Genomic DNA, 15,817 nt, shown 5'->3' with positions numbered 1-15,817 from the left:
TGTGTTGTGTTCAGCTCTGCAGCCGCTATTCCATGATGAGTCCAGTTTAACATGGGGAAACTGCTAAAAGATTCTCTTTAAGGAGGAAGCAGATCATTTACCAAAACCACAGAGAAATTTCTACATTTCCCAAACTCTAATACAAATATGAGACGTCCTGATAAATACATCAATTACTGGAAATAACGGGATAAGACATTTTTATATGTTTATTTCATACACAGGTTGATAGAGAATCTTACATCTTACTTTAAAATGGTTTCTATGGGTCTAATGTACAGAATTAGTCATTATTATCAGTGGTTCCTAATATTTGCCGTCATTCCTTTCTTTTTTCCGAGCAGCTCCGTTTTATTATTCATTCCTGATTTAAACAAAATAATAAAGCATTTAGGGAAAACCACACAACCTAAAAGTCCAGCACTGGAAGCCATCACTGCAAATATCTCCACAGCCACCATGTTCTTCCCTCTGGTGCTCAGATAAGCCGGGATCATGGAAATCCAGACACTGAGGAACACCAGCATGCTGAAGGTGATGTACTTGGCCTCATTGAAACTGTCCGGTAATGTCCTCACCATGAAAGCCAGGACAAAGTTTACAGCTGCCAGGAGCCCCAGATAACCCAACATGGAGTAGAACCAGATATCTGAGCCTTCATTACACTGAATGATGAGAATCCCAGGATAAGACTCAGTGTCCAGATCTTGGAATGGGGGAGAAATAGTCAACCACAAAACACAGATTACAACCTGAAGAAATGAACACAACAACACTATGGTATAGGGCAGTTTCACGTTCAGCCATTTTCTCCAGGCGCTTCCAGGCTTGGTGGACTTAAAAGCAACACAAACCATGACAGTCTTGGCGAGAAGTGAAGAGACGGCTACTGAGAAGAAAAATCCAAAACTGGTTTCACGTAATCTACAAGTTACATCATTGGGACGACCGAGGAACAAAAACACAGTGAGAAAGCTGAGAAAGTTGGAGACCAGGAGGAGGTAACTCAGGTTCCGGTTATTGGCTCTAACAATAGGAGTGTCCCGGTAGGAAATAAATATCCCAAATGTGAAGCCGGTCACAAGACATCCGAAGACCGAGATACAGGAAAACACCGAAGCCATTGTGTCATTCTGGTAAGAGATGAACTCCATCACTTTAGGCAGACACTGGTCTCTCTTCTCATTTGGCCATTTGTCAATTTGGCATTTCATGCAGATCTCGCTGTCTGTAGAAAAATTACATAACGTGTTACTTTTATTGTGGGAAGAATAACTATCTATTTATCTATTTTAGAAAAAATGGAGCAGCACACTTTCCAACTAGGTGGGTGCACAGGCCTGCCGGCAAATAATCTGTATACTTGCCAAATATATAAAGACAAAAAATAGGAAGCAGCACTCCAAAAATTACTTAAAGAGTAAGGTGGATGATGCATGATAAAGGTTCTTGGGAACGGAAAAGTCGCCATGCCATGTGGACCCAATAAAGCTCACCTTACTATTTAAGTAATTTTTGGAGTGCTGCTCCCCATATTTTGGCTTTATCTATTATCTATCTATTATCTATCTGTCTGTCACTGAATCTGTCTATATCTATCTTTCCATCAATGCTAAATACAAATAAGTTTTCCTGGATGGCTAAATGCCCATCACATGTCATATCTCTCTCAGTATAAGCCTGAAATATCACATTTTACTACATGTTTTTTGTGCATGCAGGGTCGCCATCTCCACTGGTAATTTTTTCTGAACAAATTGGACAAAATACACAGAGAGACAAAACTCTTTTTTAGACCACACAGCCCTTCACACCCTCAAAATAAGGCCATGGAATCACAGACATTGAAATTATACAGTTTGTTCATTGAGATAAACATTTTCTGGCAGCAGCGATAAAACACAGATAACTTGTTACTACTTAAGTGCCCAGCATCACTGCAGCCAAACACAAAGCTCTGTGATTTGCATCATCTTGGATATTACTGGGACTGTTCTATGTATTATTGTCTGTTGCTGGTCCAATAAACTATTACCACACTGTTTCACCCTCACCCTGTGTTATCTGAGTAGTATTCTGCCCATGAGAAAGGAGTGCGGGCAGTAAGTGGGATGAGCCCTGGTCCATGCAGTCTTTTTAAAGACATCTGAGCCAGCAGACGAGAGCACCCACTGACCCAGCGGAGGAGAGCACCCACTGACCCAGCGGAGGAGAGCACCCACTGACCCTCACGTCTCCACATCCGCTTTAAGAAAAGCTGTCCCCAAATGCTTTTACACGTGTAAAATAACAATCAGAGCTCCTCTTCCTCAGGTCCAGCACAAAGTAGATGGCACAAACCACTGAGTTTAACCCTATAGCTCACCGGGATTCAAGCAGCTGCGACTTTGGGGCTTCCAGAGCCAACTATACCCCCCAGTGGCAACCAGCATTTGGTAGCACCAAGCTTAGGAAGCTGACAGACTTTTGAAGTATGTGGCCAGGTGACCTGGTTGTCCAAAACAGGAATATCCTTTCAGATAATTGGATATGGAAGGCATCCTTGAACAATTTTGGAGTTAGGGGTTCTCCTAGAGCATGCTAATATGCAATGGATAGAGAAGAAGCGAAAAGCTGCATGCTCACAGAATTGAGTGATGATGACCGTGAATTCCTTGCTGTAGAGATATGGCGGCAATTTTTTAAGTGCCCACATTATGGCCAAGCCTTCTTTTGCTATTGTTGCTTATGCCCTCTCCCTCTCCAATAGCTTCAGGGAAACATAGGATACCAGGTGTTCCTGACCGCCAGCTGCCGCTTGACTGAGTATGGATCCAAATCTGATATCTGAGGCATCTGTTTGAAAAATGAACATGTGGTAGAGATCAAGAACAGTCAGGACTGAGCATTGGGCTTACTGGATTTTCACCTGGAGAAATGCGGATTCACATTTCGAGGTCCAGATAAGATTGCAGGCAAATATTTTGAGGGTGAGGTCAGTGAGGGGCTTTTCTTTAGTGCTGTAACTGTAGATAAACTTTTAATAATAGTTTGTGGATCGTCCCCACGCAAGGGCAATGGGGTACTCGGTACCGGGTCCTTCTCAGTTCAGGGGATGTCATGGTGGCCCAACCCGGCCCGTTGCCCTATGAGGGGCATCCAATTAAAGGTGTAGTTTGTACGGTGTTCGTGACGCCACCTGTGGTACTCGGTCAGGGTGACCGACGCTGCTTAGGGGTCCGCTGGGGTGATGGAATGGCAGCTAGATGGTGTACCTTCCCACAGGTGAACTAGGTCCCCAGGGCTTCCCAGAAGTGTAGGTAGTGATGGCGGACAATGTAAGGCGCAGTGAATAACGAGGATACAAGGGTTGCAGTCTCTTTACCTTTTACTGAAGACGTCGGCGTCCACAGTCCAGAGTACCGTTCACAGGGCAGGCGGAATCCGGCCGGTCCGAAGGCACACCCAGAGTTCCCTTACTCAAGTGGAAATCAGTAGCCTTCCTACTAGTGCCTGTGTGTTGTAGTACCTCCCTGCTGAGCACCACGGGATAGTCCTCACAACTGTCGTGGATGTTTCTGATCTTTTCTCTCTCTGTCCCCCAGATGGTATGGATAGGACAACCCGTATGACGGGGTAGGCCTGGAGCTATTTTATAGGGACCCTAGAGTCGCCCTTCTCCCACAATTTTGCCTCCTTGTCTTCTTAGGTATTTAGGTTGGGCAGCCAACTTGGAATTGACTGTCCTGCCAATTTCTGAAGTAATATGTAGAGTCAATTACTCCCTCGGTGTTCCGGCCACCGGCTACGCGCCTCAGAAGGAGGCTGCCGATCTTGGGGCAGGTCTCCTCCCGGTATTATCTCCTTGTGCTGTGACTTCATTTCTCACTCTCAACAATATACTTTGCTTCGTGTCCTTTCTTAGGATGCTGCCGCAATGGGTGCAGGCGCAGCTCCGTAACGCTCTATCTCGTGCTTGGGTCTGTCAGGATCCCACCCCTCACAGGTATCCTCTGTCTGCAGCTCAGATGTTCCTCCTTCTCCCCCTGTCTGCCTGACAGGTCCTCTCTGGGTTGAACCCAGGTAGCTTCTGCCTAACTTCCTATCCAACCCACCAGTTTTACCCGTGTGTGAGGAGTGCCCTAATAGATAGAAGCAAGGCTCCCCCTGGTGGACTGGAGTGTGAAGTGTAGTGTGTGTCTTGTGATACCTGATCAGGGGAACTCCTTTAGTACCATTGGACGTAAAAGCACTCCAACTGGTGGAAGAGCGACATTACTGCAACGACCAGGACTCTGGGGCACTGCACTTGCGGTCCTAAGGAATTTTTGGATATGCTTTTGGTTTATGGGGGATGTCACTGTGTAATGGCTTCTATTTTTTCAGGTTTGGGATGAATGCACTCACTTCCCACTCAATGCCGCAGGTATAGTACCTCGACCATTACCATCTGGCACTTGTAGAGACGGATGGTAAGCTGGTCTTTGACTGCCCTTTGCAACACCAGGGACATGTGCTGAAGATACTCTTCCTAGGTATCGCTGAGGATAGCGATGTAATCCAAGTAGGCCTGGGCATACCCCTGACATTCCTCTAATAACTGGTCCACCATCCTTTGGAATGAAGTCGGGGCATTCTTCATCCCAAAGGTCATGCTGGTAAACTCACACAGTCCATAAGGTCTGATGAATGCGGACTTCTCTTGAGCCTCTTTTGTGAATAGCATCTGGTAGCATCCTTTGCTTAGATCAGTGATAGATATGTACAGAGATCCTCCTAATCTATCTAGTAGTTCCTCCACCCAAGGCATAGGGTAGACATCTGTAATGGTGACCTCTTTGAGTTGCCTATAATACAGAAACAAGTACTTTTATCTTTCTTGGGCACCAACACTACACTGGCTGCCCATTGGCTTTGGGAAGGAACTATAACCCCCATATTCAACATATCATCCACCCCGGCCTTCATCATTGCCAACACTGGAGGTGTCACCCAGTACGCGGGTTATCTGAATGGAGTAACTACCCCTGTGTTGACATGATGCTGGACAAGGGGTGTTTGTCCGAATCGTTAACAGTGAGCAATATGCTCCAAGCAGTTTTATTAACTGCTGCTTCTGTTATGGACAAAGCCTCTCCCCCAATGGGACATCCGTTATCCCAATTCCTATTTTGGACTAAACCAATAAGTTTGGGATCTGGTCCAAATTTAGGCCATCTGATGGGTGACCACAATCTGCTATGTTGGTGATCTCCCTTTCTTCATAAACTTTTAGCCTGTTGACATGAAAGGTCCATTTACGTCACCTGTTTAATCCAAGGCCATTGCATAGTCAGTCGCACCATATTTCCTGGTAATGTGGTGAATAGGGTTGAGCAACTTTCACTTTTTTAGGATCGAGTTGGGTTTCGCGAAACCCGACTTTGTCAAAAGTCGAGTCGAGTGAAATCGTCCGATTATCGCCGAAAGTCGGGGATCGACCGAAACACGAAACCCAATGCAAGTCAATGTGTAAGCATAGTCGGCAGTGAGTGGAGGCCAGGAAAACACCTACAGTGCCCATTTTAATGGCAAAAACATCCATTCTTGTTACTGAAGCTTTTCAATCTTAATTTACTTTATAATAATAGTTAGGCGTTGGAAATTGGGGGTCATTTGGCTAAAGTTGTGGGGGGTAGGGCTGGTTCATGTTTTTAGTGAGCCCAGGAAACGTGGACTACGTCACGGCGGTGGAGCAGGAAGATGTAAGTATTTCAACTTTGCAAGTGCTGTGATCCTGAGCAAGCAAGGGGGGCCCACTCGTTCGCATTGGCACTGGCACAGGGCCCCTCAAAGTACGGCGGTGTGTTTGCTCGGCGGGGTGCCTCCCACCGGCAGCGACACTTTTGCGTACCATGAGGTGCTCTGTGCCAGTGACGTCTCCAAAGAGTATGCCCTTCCACCTGATCAAGGAACCTGCACTTTCATCTGCACCTTCCTCTTTGTCCCCATGTAAGGTGGTATAGTATGTGGGAAGGGGAACCTGACTTTCAGCAGGGTCAGTTTCTGGCTGTGTAGCGTGCAAGGGGAATGTAGTGGTATGGGTCAATGTACCAGCAGACTCATCCAGCACTGGCTGGGCAATGGACAGGATGCGGAGGAAACACAGATATAGGCCCAAATAATAAAGTGGGCTAAATGCAGTTCAAAATTGTTAACAGGACTAACCAGGCAGCATTGCTTTGTTCATTGGAGGACAACTGTAATGAGAGGCTGACACAGTGAGTAGGCCCAAATAAGTAACTAGGCTAAATGCAGTTCAAAATCGGTAACAGTGGTAAACAGGTGGCACTGCTTTGTTCAGTGGAGGAGAACAGCAAGGAGCGGCAGACAACGTTACCAAGCCCCAACCAAACTAGTAGGCCTAATGCCGTGTTATATTAACAACTACTTAATGAGAACCTGATGATTGAAGCTCAGGCAAGTAAACCTGGAGAACACCTTGGAGCGGCAGACACCATTACTAGGGCCCAACCAAACTAGTAGCCCAAATGCAGTTTAATATTTAAATAGTTGGCCGAAAGCCTGAAGATTGAAGCTAAGCTTTTTTCAGTGGTGGAGACAAGCAAGGAGTGGCAGACACCGTTACTAGGCCCACCAAAACTAGTAGGCCAAATGCAGTTTTAAATTCTAATTACAGGCCGAAAGCCTGAAGATTGAAGCTCAGTTTTTTCAGTGGAGGACAGCGGGATTGAGTGGTGCAGACAGACAAAGGTAGTATGTGTTAAATAAAAAATTTTGGCTCTATGCAATTTTAAATTGGCTACAGGGATACACAGGCAGCATTGGTGTGGTCGGCGGAGGACGATTGCAAGGAGGGACCGCAGACAGACTTCCTAGGCCTAAAATAAAAAAGCAGGCTCTATGCAGTTTAAATTTGGCTACAGGGGTACAGAGGCAGCATTGGTGTGGTCAACGGAGGACGATTGTTCGGAGTGGCGCAGACAGACTTAGTAGGCCTAAAATAAAAAAGCAGGCTCTATGCAGTTTTAAAAAGGCTACAGGGGTACACAGGCAGCATTGTTGTGGTCGGCGAAAGACGATTGCATGGAGGGACCGCAGACAGACTTCCAAGGCCTAAAATAAAAAAGCAGGCTCCATGCAGTTTTAAAAAGGCTACAGGGGTACACAGGCAGCATTGGTGTTTTCAGCGGAGGACGATTGCACCGAGGGGCAGACACAGTTAGTAGGCCAAAATAATAAAGTGAGGTTAATGTCTGTCAAAAAAAAATTTAACAAATAAACAGGTGGCATACCTAGGTACAGGGGTGGGCTCTTCTGCTGACTTGCAGACAGTGGTAGTTGGCGCAAACTATTAACTGGTGTAAATGGAGGCCAGGGCCCCTGAATATTTTAACTAGCATCAATCATGTCTACAAATTGGTATTGGCAGTGCCATTGAAGGATTTAACAGCACAGACTGAACAGTGGTGGAGCAGCGAGAGGTAATTTTGCAAGTGGTAGAGCACTGTTTGAGCTGGGGGTAACACTCTCTCGTGGGCGGCGGTACTGGCCCAGGGCCCCTTATGTTACGAATGTGTGTCTGATGTTGAGTGTGCACCACCACCGCCAGAGACACTTCATTGTACTATGAGGGACCCTGTGCCAGTGCCGTCGCCCAAAAGTGGGCACACCCACCTGTTCAGCCAAACGGCACTCGCACGGGTGCTTGCGCCAAGTGGTGCCCACGGCTCCGTGGGGGGAGTCAGCCCATTTAGGGAGGTGTAAAAATTGCCTATGGTGGACATACAGCAGCTGCAAATGGAGAAATTGGAGCAGTCAGTAATACGAGTCCAAAAGCAAAATCTTTTTACAGGAAAGCTAGGTGTCAGCAGGGGAAGCTGGGGCAAAATAATTAGAAATCCATGATTGATTCATTTTAATTAAGGTTAGATCATCAACATTTTGGGTAGCCAGACGAGTCCTTTTTTCTGTCAGTATTGAACCAGCAGCACTGAATACTAGGGTTGAGCGACTTTTACTTTTTTGGGGTCGAGTCGGGTTTTGCGAAACCCGACTTTGTCAAAAGTCGAGTCGAGTGAAATTAGCCGATCTTCTTGAAAAGTCGGTCGTTGTTCGGCCGAAACACGAAACCCAATGTAAGTCAATGGGGAAGCATAGTCGGCAGTGAGTGGAGGCCAGGAAAACACCTACAGTGCCCATTTTAATGCCAAAAACATCAATTCTTGTTACTTAAGCTTGTCAATCTTAATTTACCTTACAATAATAGGTAGCCATTGAAAATTGGGGGGTTATTTGGCTAAAGTTGTGGGGGGTAGGGCTGGTTCAAGTTTTTAGTGGGCCCAGGAAACGTGGACTACGTCACGGCGGTGGAGCAGTTAGAGGTAAGTATTGCAACGTTGCAAGTGCTGTGATCCTGAGCAAGCGGGGGTCCCACTCATTCGCATTGGCACTGGCATAGGGCCCCTCACAGTACGGCGGTGTGTTTGCACGGCGGGGGCGCCTCCCACCGGCAGCGACACTTTTGCTTACTATGAGGGGCCCTGTGGCAGTGACGTCACCAACGAGTGGGCCCCCCCACCTGATGAAGGAACCTGCACTTTCACCTGCACCTTCCTTAATGTCCCCGTGTAAGGTGGTATAGTATGTGGGAAGAGGAACCAGACTTTCATCAGGGCCAGGTTCAGGCTGTGTAGAGTGCAAGGGGAATGTAGTGGTCTGGGTCAATGTACCAGCGGGCTAATCTAGCAGTGGCTGGGCAATGGGCAGGACTAGGAGGAAACACAGATCTAGGCCCAAATAATAAAGTGGCCTAAATGCAGTTCAAAATTGGTAAAAGGACTAACCAGGCGGCATTGCTTTGTTCAGTGGAGGACAACTGTAATGAGAGGCTGACACAGTGAGTAGGGCCAAATAAGTAACTAGGCTAAATGCAGTTCAAAATTGGTAACAGTAGTAAACAGGCAGCACTGCTTTGTTCAGTGGAGGAGAACAGCAATCAGCGGCAGACACCGTTAGTAGGTCCACCCAAACTAGTAGCCCAAATGCAGTTTAACCCCTTCATGACCCAGCCTATTTTGGCCTTAATGACCTTGCCGTTTTTTGCAATTCTGACCAGTGTCCCTTTATGAGGTAATAACTCAGGAACGCTTCAACGGATCCTAGCGATTCTGAGATTGTTTTTTTGTGACATATTGGGCTTCATGTTAGTGGTAAATTTAGATCGATAATTTCTGAGTTTATTTGTGAAAAAAATGGAGATTTGGCAAAAATTTTGAAAATTTCGCAATTTTCACATTTAGAATTTTTATTCTGTTAAACCAGAGAGTTATGTGACACAAAATAGGTAATAAATAACGTTTCCCACATGTCTACTTTACATCAGCCCAATTTTGGAAACAAATTTTTTTTTTGCTAGGAAGTTATAAGTAGTGTTGAGCATTCCGATACTGCAAGTATCGGGTATCGGCCGATACTTGCTGTATCGGAATTCCGATACCGAGATCCGATATTTTTGTGATATCGGGTATCGGTATCGAAACAACATTAATGTAAAAATGTGTAAAAGAGAGAATTAAAATAAAAAATATTGCTATACTCACCTCTCCGACGCAGCCTGCACCTTACCGAGGGAAGCGGCAGCGTTCTTTGTTTAAAATTCGCGCTTTTCTTTCCTTTACGTGAGTCCCGGCTTGTGATTGGTTGCGTGCCACCCATGTGACCGGGACGCAACCAATCACAGCAAGCCGTGACGTAATTTCAGGTCCTTCAGGATTTTAAAATTACGTTCCGGCGTTGTGATTGGTTGCGTCGCAGTCACATGGGCGACACAACCAATCACAGCAAGCCGTGATGTAATTTCAGGTCCTTAAGGATTTTAAAATTACGTCCCGGCTTTGTGATTGGTTGCGTCGCAGTCACATGGGAGACGCAACCAATCACAAGCCGTGACGTCACGGGAGGCTGGACACGCGCGCATTTTAAAATGGGCGCGTGTCCAGCCTCCCGTGACGTCCCGGCTTGTGATTGGTTGCGCCGCGATCAACCAATCACAAGCCGGGAGGCTGGACACGCGCCCATTTTAAAATTTTAAAATGCGCGCGTGTCCAGCCTCCCGGCTTGTGATTGGTTGACCGCGGCGCAACCAATCACAAGCCGGGACGTCACGGGAGGCTGGACACGCGCCCATTTTAAAAAGCGCGCGTGTCCAGCCTCCCGTGACGTCACGGCTTGTGATTGGTTAATGGCGGCCATGTTGCCGGGACGCGGACCAATCACAGCAAGCCGTGACGTAATTTCGTCACGGCTTGCTGTGATTGGTCCGCGTCCCGGCAACATGGCGCCGTGACCAATCATAAGCCGGGACGTCACTGGAGGCTGGACACGCGCGCTTTTTAAAATGGGCGCGTGTCCAGCCTCCCGTGACGTCCCGGCTTGTGATTGGTTAATGGCGGCCATGTTGCCGGGACGCGGACCAATCACAGCAAGCCGTGACGTAATTTCGTCACGGCTTGCTGTGATTGGTCCGCGTCCCGGCAACATGGCCGCCCTGACCAATCACAAGCCGGGACTTCACGTAACCAAGTAAAAGCGCGAATTTTAAACAAACAACGCTGCCGGTTCCCTCGCTGAGGTCCAGGCTGCGTCGGAGAGGTGAGTATAGCGATATTTTTTATTTTAATTCTTTCTTTTACACATTTATATGGATCCCAGGGCCTGAAGGAGAGTTTCCTCTCCTTCAGACCCTGGGAACCATCAGGAATACCGTCCGATACTTGAGTCCCATTGACTTGTATTGGTATCGGGTATCGGTATCGGATTGGATCCGATACTTTGCCGGTATCGGCCGATACTTTCCGATACCGATACTTTCAAGTATCGGACGGTATCGTTCAACACTAGTTATAAGGGTTAAAATTTGACCAGTGATTTCTCATTTTTACAACAAAATTTACAAAACCATTTTTTTTAGGGACCACCTCACATTTGAAGTCAGTTTGAGGGCTCTATATGGCTGAAAATACCCAAAAGTGACACCATTCTAAAAACTGCACCCCTCAAGGTGCTCAAAACCACATTCAAGAAGTTTATTAACCCTTCAGGTGTTTCACAGCAGCAGAAGCAACATGGAAGGAAAAAATGAACATTTAACTTTTTAGTCACAAAAATGATCTTTTAGCAACAATTTTTTTATTTTCCCAAGGGTAAAAGGAGAAACTGGACCACAAACGATGTTGTCCAATTTGTCCTGAGTACGCTGATACCTCATATGTGGGGGTAAACCACTGTTTGGGCATACGGCAGGGTTTGGAAGGAAAGGAGCGCCATTTGACTTTTTGAATGAAAAATTGGCTCCAATCTTTAGCGGACACCATGTCGCGTTTGGAGAGCCCCCGTGTGCCTAAACATTGGAGCTCCCCCACAAGTGACCCCATTTTGGAAACTAGACCCCCCAAGGAACTTATCTAGAAGCATAGTGAGCACTTTAAACCCCCAGGTGCTTCACAAATTGATCCGTAAAAATGAAACAGTACTTTTTTTTCACAAAAAAATTATTTTAGCCTCAATTTTTTCATTTTCACATGGGCAGCAGGATAAAATGGATCCTAAAATTTGTTGGACAATTTCTCCTGAGTACGCCGATACCTCATATGTGGGGGTAAACCACTGTTTGGGCACATGGTAAGGCTCGGAAGGGAAGGAGCGCCATTTGACTTTTTGAATGAAAAATTATCTCCATCGCTAGCAGAGACCATGTCACGTTTGGAGAGCCCCTGTGTGCCTAAACATTGGAGCTCCTCCACAAGTGACCCCATTTTGGAAACTAGACCCCCCAAGGAACTTATCTAGAAGCATAGTGAGCACTTTAAACTCTCAGGTGCTTCACAAATTGATCCGTAAAAATGAAAAAGTACTTTTTTTCACACAAAATTTCTTTTAGCCTCAATTTTTTCATTTTCACATGGGCAACAGGATAAAATGGATCCTAAAATTTGTTGGGCAATTTATGCTGAGTATATTTCAGAAAGAGGAAAGGGACGGAAGCAAATGTCATCTGATATTCATCTCTCAAACTTTATTAAATATAAAAAACCAAACCAGAAACAATTCTGAAAATTTAAAAGTACATAAAACATGGAGACCACATGCAAAAAAACCGCACACACCCGGTAATGCAGCTGATAAAGTGTTCACAATTTTGTCTATATATGGACGGGGGTACCTATTTCACTAATTAGCTTCTCTATAACTGTTTAGGATGTACAATATCAATGTTATAAAGCTATCCCAGCATTTTAACAGCACTGCACCACTACTTTGGAGGCAAAAAGGTTGAGTATAGATAAATAAAGTGCATAGTGCAATATATCAAGCTATTCGTCACCATATAATTATCAAGTTGTTAAAGGTGCATCTGCAGTTGATAAAACATCCACCTAGTCAGCAATTCTTAGGTCCCATATGCTATGAGTGCATATACAAAAGTTGAACATATTAAGACATAAATAAATATAAAGTAACTGTGCTACATAACCTGATTGTGCGGTCCTGAGCCCCAACGCGCGTTTCGCGTTAGCTTCGTCCGGGGGAATGTATGTTGATATGTCAGATACAAAGCTTTTTATCTGACATATATCTGACATATCAACATACATTCCCCCGGACGAAGCTAACGCGAAACGCGCGTTGGGGCTCAGGACCGCACAATCAGGTTATGTAGCACAGTTACTTTATATTTATTTATGTCTTAATATGTTCAACTTTTGTATATGCACTCATAGCATATGGGACCTAAGAATTGCTGACTAGGTGGATGTTTTATCAACTGCAGATGCACCTTTAACAACTTGATAATTATATGGTGACGAATAGCTTGATATATTGCACTATGCACTTTATTTATCTATACTCAACCTTTTTGCCTCCACAGTAGTGGTGCAGTGCTGTTAAAATGCTGGGATAGCTTTATAACATTGATATTGTACATCCTAAACAGTTATAGAGAAGCTAATTAGTGAAATAGGTACCCCCGTCCATATATAGACAAAATTGTGAACACTTTATCAGCTGCATTACCGGGTGTGTGCGGTTTTTTTGCATGTGGTCTCCATGTTTTATGTACTTTTAAATTTTCAGAATTGTTTCTGGTTTGGTTTTTTATATTTAATAAAGTTTGAGAGATGAATATCAGATGACATTTGCTTCCGTCCCTTTCCTCTTTCTGAAATATGCTAAATTAATGGAAGTGTCATACACCTAGGCCACTAGCTCTATTTTGTAATTTATGCTGAGTATGTTGATACCTCATATGTGGGGGTAAACCACTGTTTGGGTGCACGGCAAGGCTCAGAAGGGGAGGCGTGCCATTTGACTTTTTGAATGGAAAATTAGCTCCAATCGTTAGCGGACACCATGTCGCGTTTGGAGAGCCCCTGTGTGCCTAAACATTGGAGCTCCCCTACAAGTGACCCCATTTTGGAAACTAGACCCCCCAAGGAACTTATCTAGATGCATAGTGAGCACTTATAACCCCCAGGTGCTTCACAGAAGTTTATAACGCAGAGCCGTGAAAATAAAAAATAATTTTTCTTTCCTCAAAAATGATTTTTAGCCCAGGATTTTTTAATTTTCCAAGGGCAATAGGAGAAATTGGACCCCAAATGTTGTTGTCCAGTTTGTCCTGAGTACGATGATACCCAATATGTGGGGGTAAACCACTGTTTGGGCGCACGGCAGGGCTCGGAAGGGAAGGCACGCCATTTGGCTTTTTGAATGGAAAATTAGCTCCAATCATTAGCGGACACCATGTCACGTTTGGAGAGCCCCTGTGTGCCTAAACATTGGAGCTCCCGCACAAGTGACCCCATTTTGGAAACTAGACCTCCCAAGGAACTAATCTAGATGTGTGGTGAGCACTTTGAACCCCCAAGTGCTTCGCAGAAGTTTATAACGCAGAGCCGTGAAAATAATAAATGTGTTTCCTTTCCTCAAAAAAATTTTTTTAGCCCAGAATTTTTTATTTTTGCAAGGGTAACAGGAGAAATTGGACCCCAAAAGTTGTTGTCCAGTTTCTCCTGAGTACGCTGATACCCAATATGTGGGGGTAAACCACTGTTTGGGCACATGCCGGGGCTCGGAAGGGAAGTAGTGACGTTTTGGAATGCAGACTTTGATGGAATGCTCTGCGGGCGTCAGGTTGCGTTTGCAGAGCCCCTGATGTGCCTAAACAGTAGGAACTCCCCACAAGTGACTCCATTTTGGAAACTAGACCCCCCAAGGAACTTATCTAGATGTGTGGTGAGCACTTTGAACCCCCAAGTGCTTCACAGAAGTTTATAACGCAGAGCCGTGAAAATAATAAATGTGTTTCCTTTCCTCAAAAATATTTTTTTAGCCCAGAATTTTTAATTTTTGCAAGGGTAACAGGAGAAATTGGACCCCAAAAGTTGTTGTCCAGTTTCTCCTGAGTACGCTGATACCCCATATGTGGGGGTAAACCACTGTTTGGGCACACGTCAGGGCTCGGAAGGGAACTAGTGACGTTTTGGAATGCAGACTTTGATGGAATGGTCTGCGGGCGTCACGTTGCATTTGCAGAGCCCCTGATGTGCCTAAACAGTAGAAACACCCCACAAGTGACCCCATTTTGGAAACTAGACCCCCCAAGGAACTTATCTAGATGTGTGATGAGCACGTTCAACCCCCAAGTGCTTCACAGAAGTTTACAACGCAGAGCCGTGAAAATAAAAAATCATTTTTCTTTCCTCAAAAAAGATGTTTTAGCAAGCAATTTTTTATTTTCACAAGGGTAACAGGAGAAATTGGGCCCCAATGTTTGTTGCCCAGTTTGTTGTGAGTACAGTGATACCCCATATGTGGGGGTAAACCACTGTTTGGGCACACGTCAGGGCTCGGAAGGGAACTAGTGACGTTTTGGAATGCAGACTTTGATGGAATGGTCTGCGGGCGTCACGTTGCATTTGCAGAGCCCCTGATGTGCCTAAACAGTAGAAACACCCCACAAGTGACCCCATTTTGGAAACTAGACCCCCCATGGAACTTATCTAGATGTGTGATGAGCACGTTCAACCCCCAAGTGCTTCACAGAAGTTTACAACGCAGAGCCGTGAAAATAAAAAATCATTTTTCTTTCCTCAAAAAAGATGTTTTAGCAAGCAATTTTTTATTTTCACAAGGGTAACAGGAGAAATTGGGCCCCAATGTTTGTTGCCCAGTTTGTTGTGAGTACAGTGATACCCCATATGTGGGGGTAAACCACTGTTTGGGCGCACGTCAGGGCTCGGAAGGGAAGTAGTGACATTTGAAATGCAGACTTTGATGGAATGGTCTGCGGGCATCACGTTGCATTTGCAGAGCCCCTGATGTGCCTAAACAGTAGAAACACCCCACAAGTGACCCCATTTTGGAAACTAGACCCGCCAAGGAACTTATCTAGATGTGTGATGAGCACGTTCAACCCCCAAGTGCTTCACAGAAGTTTACAACGCAGAGCCGTGAAAATAAAAAATAATTCTTCTTTCCTCAAAAATTATGTCTTAGCAAGTAATTTTTTATTTTTGCAAGGGTAACAGGAGAAATTGGACCCCAACAGTTGTTGCCCAGTTTGTCCTGAGTACGCTGGTACCCCAAATGTGGGGGTAAACCAATGTTTGGGCACACGTCGGGGCTTGGAAGGGAGGGTGCATCATTTGACTTTTTGAATGCAAGATTGGCTGGAATCAATGGTGGCGCCATGTTGCGTTTGGAGACCCCTGATGTGCCTAAACAGTGGAAACCCCTCATTTCTAACTTCAACACTAACCCCAACACACCCCTA

The 15,817-nt window shown here is 45.3% G+C and overlaps 1 protein-coding gene and 1 long non-coding RNA gene across 2 annotated transcripts in view; both read right to left on the bottom strand.

Annotated features, from left to right (window-relative positions):
• Positions 1-296: 296 nt before the first annotated feature.
• Positions 297-1,088, bottom strand: LOC143801112 (vomeronasal type-2 receptor 26-like; the record flags this gene model as incomplete). Its single annotated transcript, XM_077281227.1, has 1 exon — positions 297-1,088. A coding segment is annotated over one exon (792 nt), but the record flags the coding sequence as incomplete, so codon positions are not given.
• Positions 1,089-1,092: 4 nt separating this feature from the next.
• LOC143793417 (uncharacterized) overlaps positions 1,093-15,817 on the bottom strand; it is a 200,256-nt gene continuing 185,531 nt past the window's right edge. The window contains exon 3 of the long non-coding RNA XR_013220123.1: positions 1,093-1,228. This is a non-coding gene — a long non-coding RNA (uncharacterized LOC143793417). The remainder of the gene's footprint in view (positions 1,229-15,817) is intronic.

The sequence above is a fragment of the Ranitomeya variabilis genome, chromosome 1 (assembly GCF_051348905.1).
Source record: "Ranitomeya variabilis isolate aRanVar5 chromosome 1, aRanVar5.hap1, whole genome shotgun sequence".
Taxonomy (NCBI): Eukaryota; Metazoa; Chordata; class Amphibia; order Anura; family Dendrobatidae; genus Ranitomeya; species Ranitomeya variabilis.
Note: the sequence above shows the minus strand (reverse complement) of the source record. Positions and strands in the feature narration are given on the sequence as shown.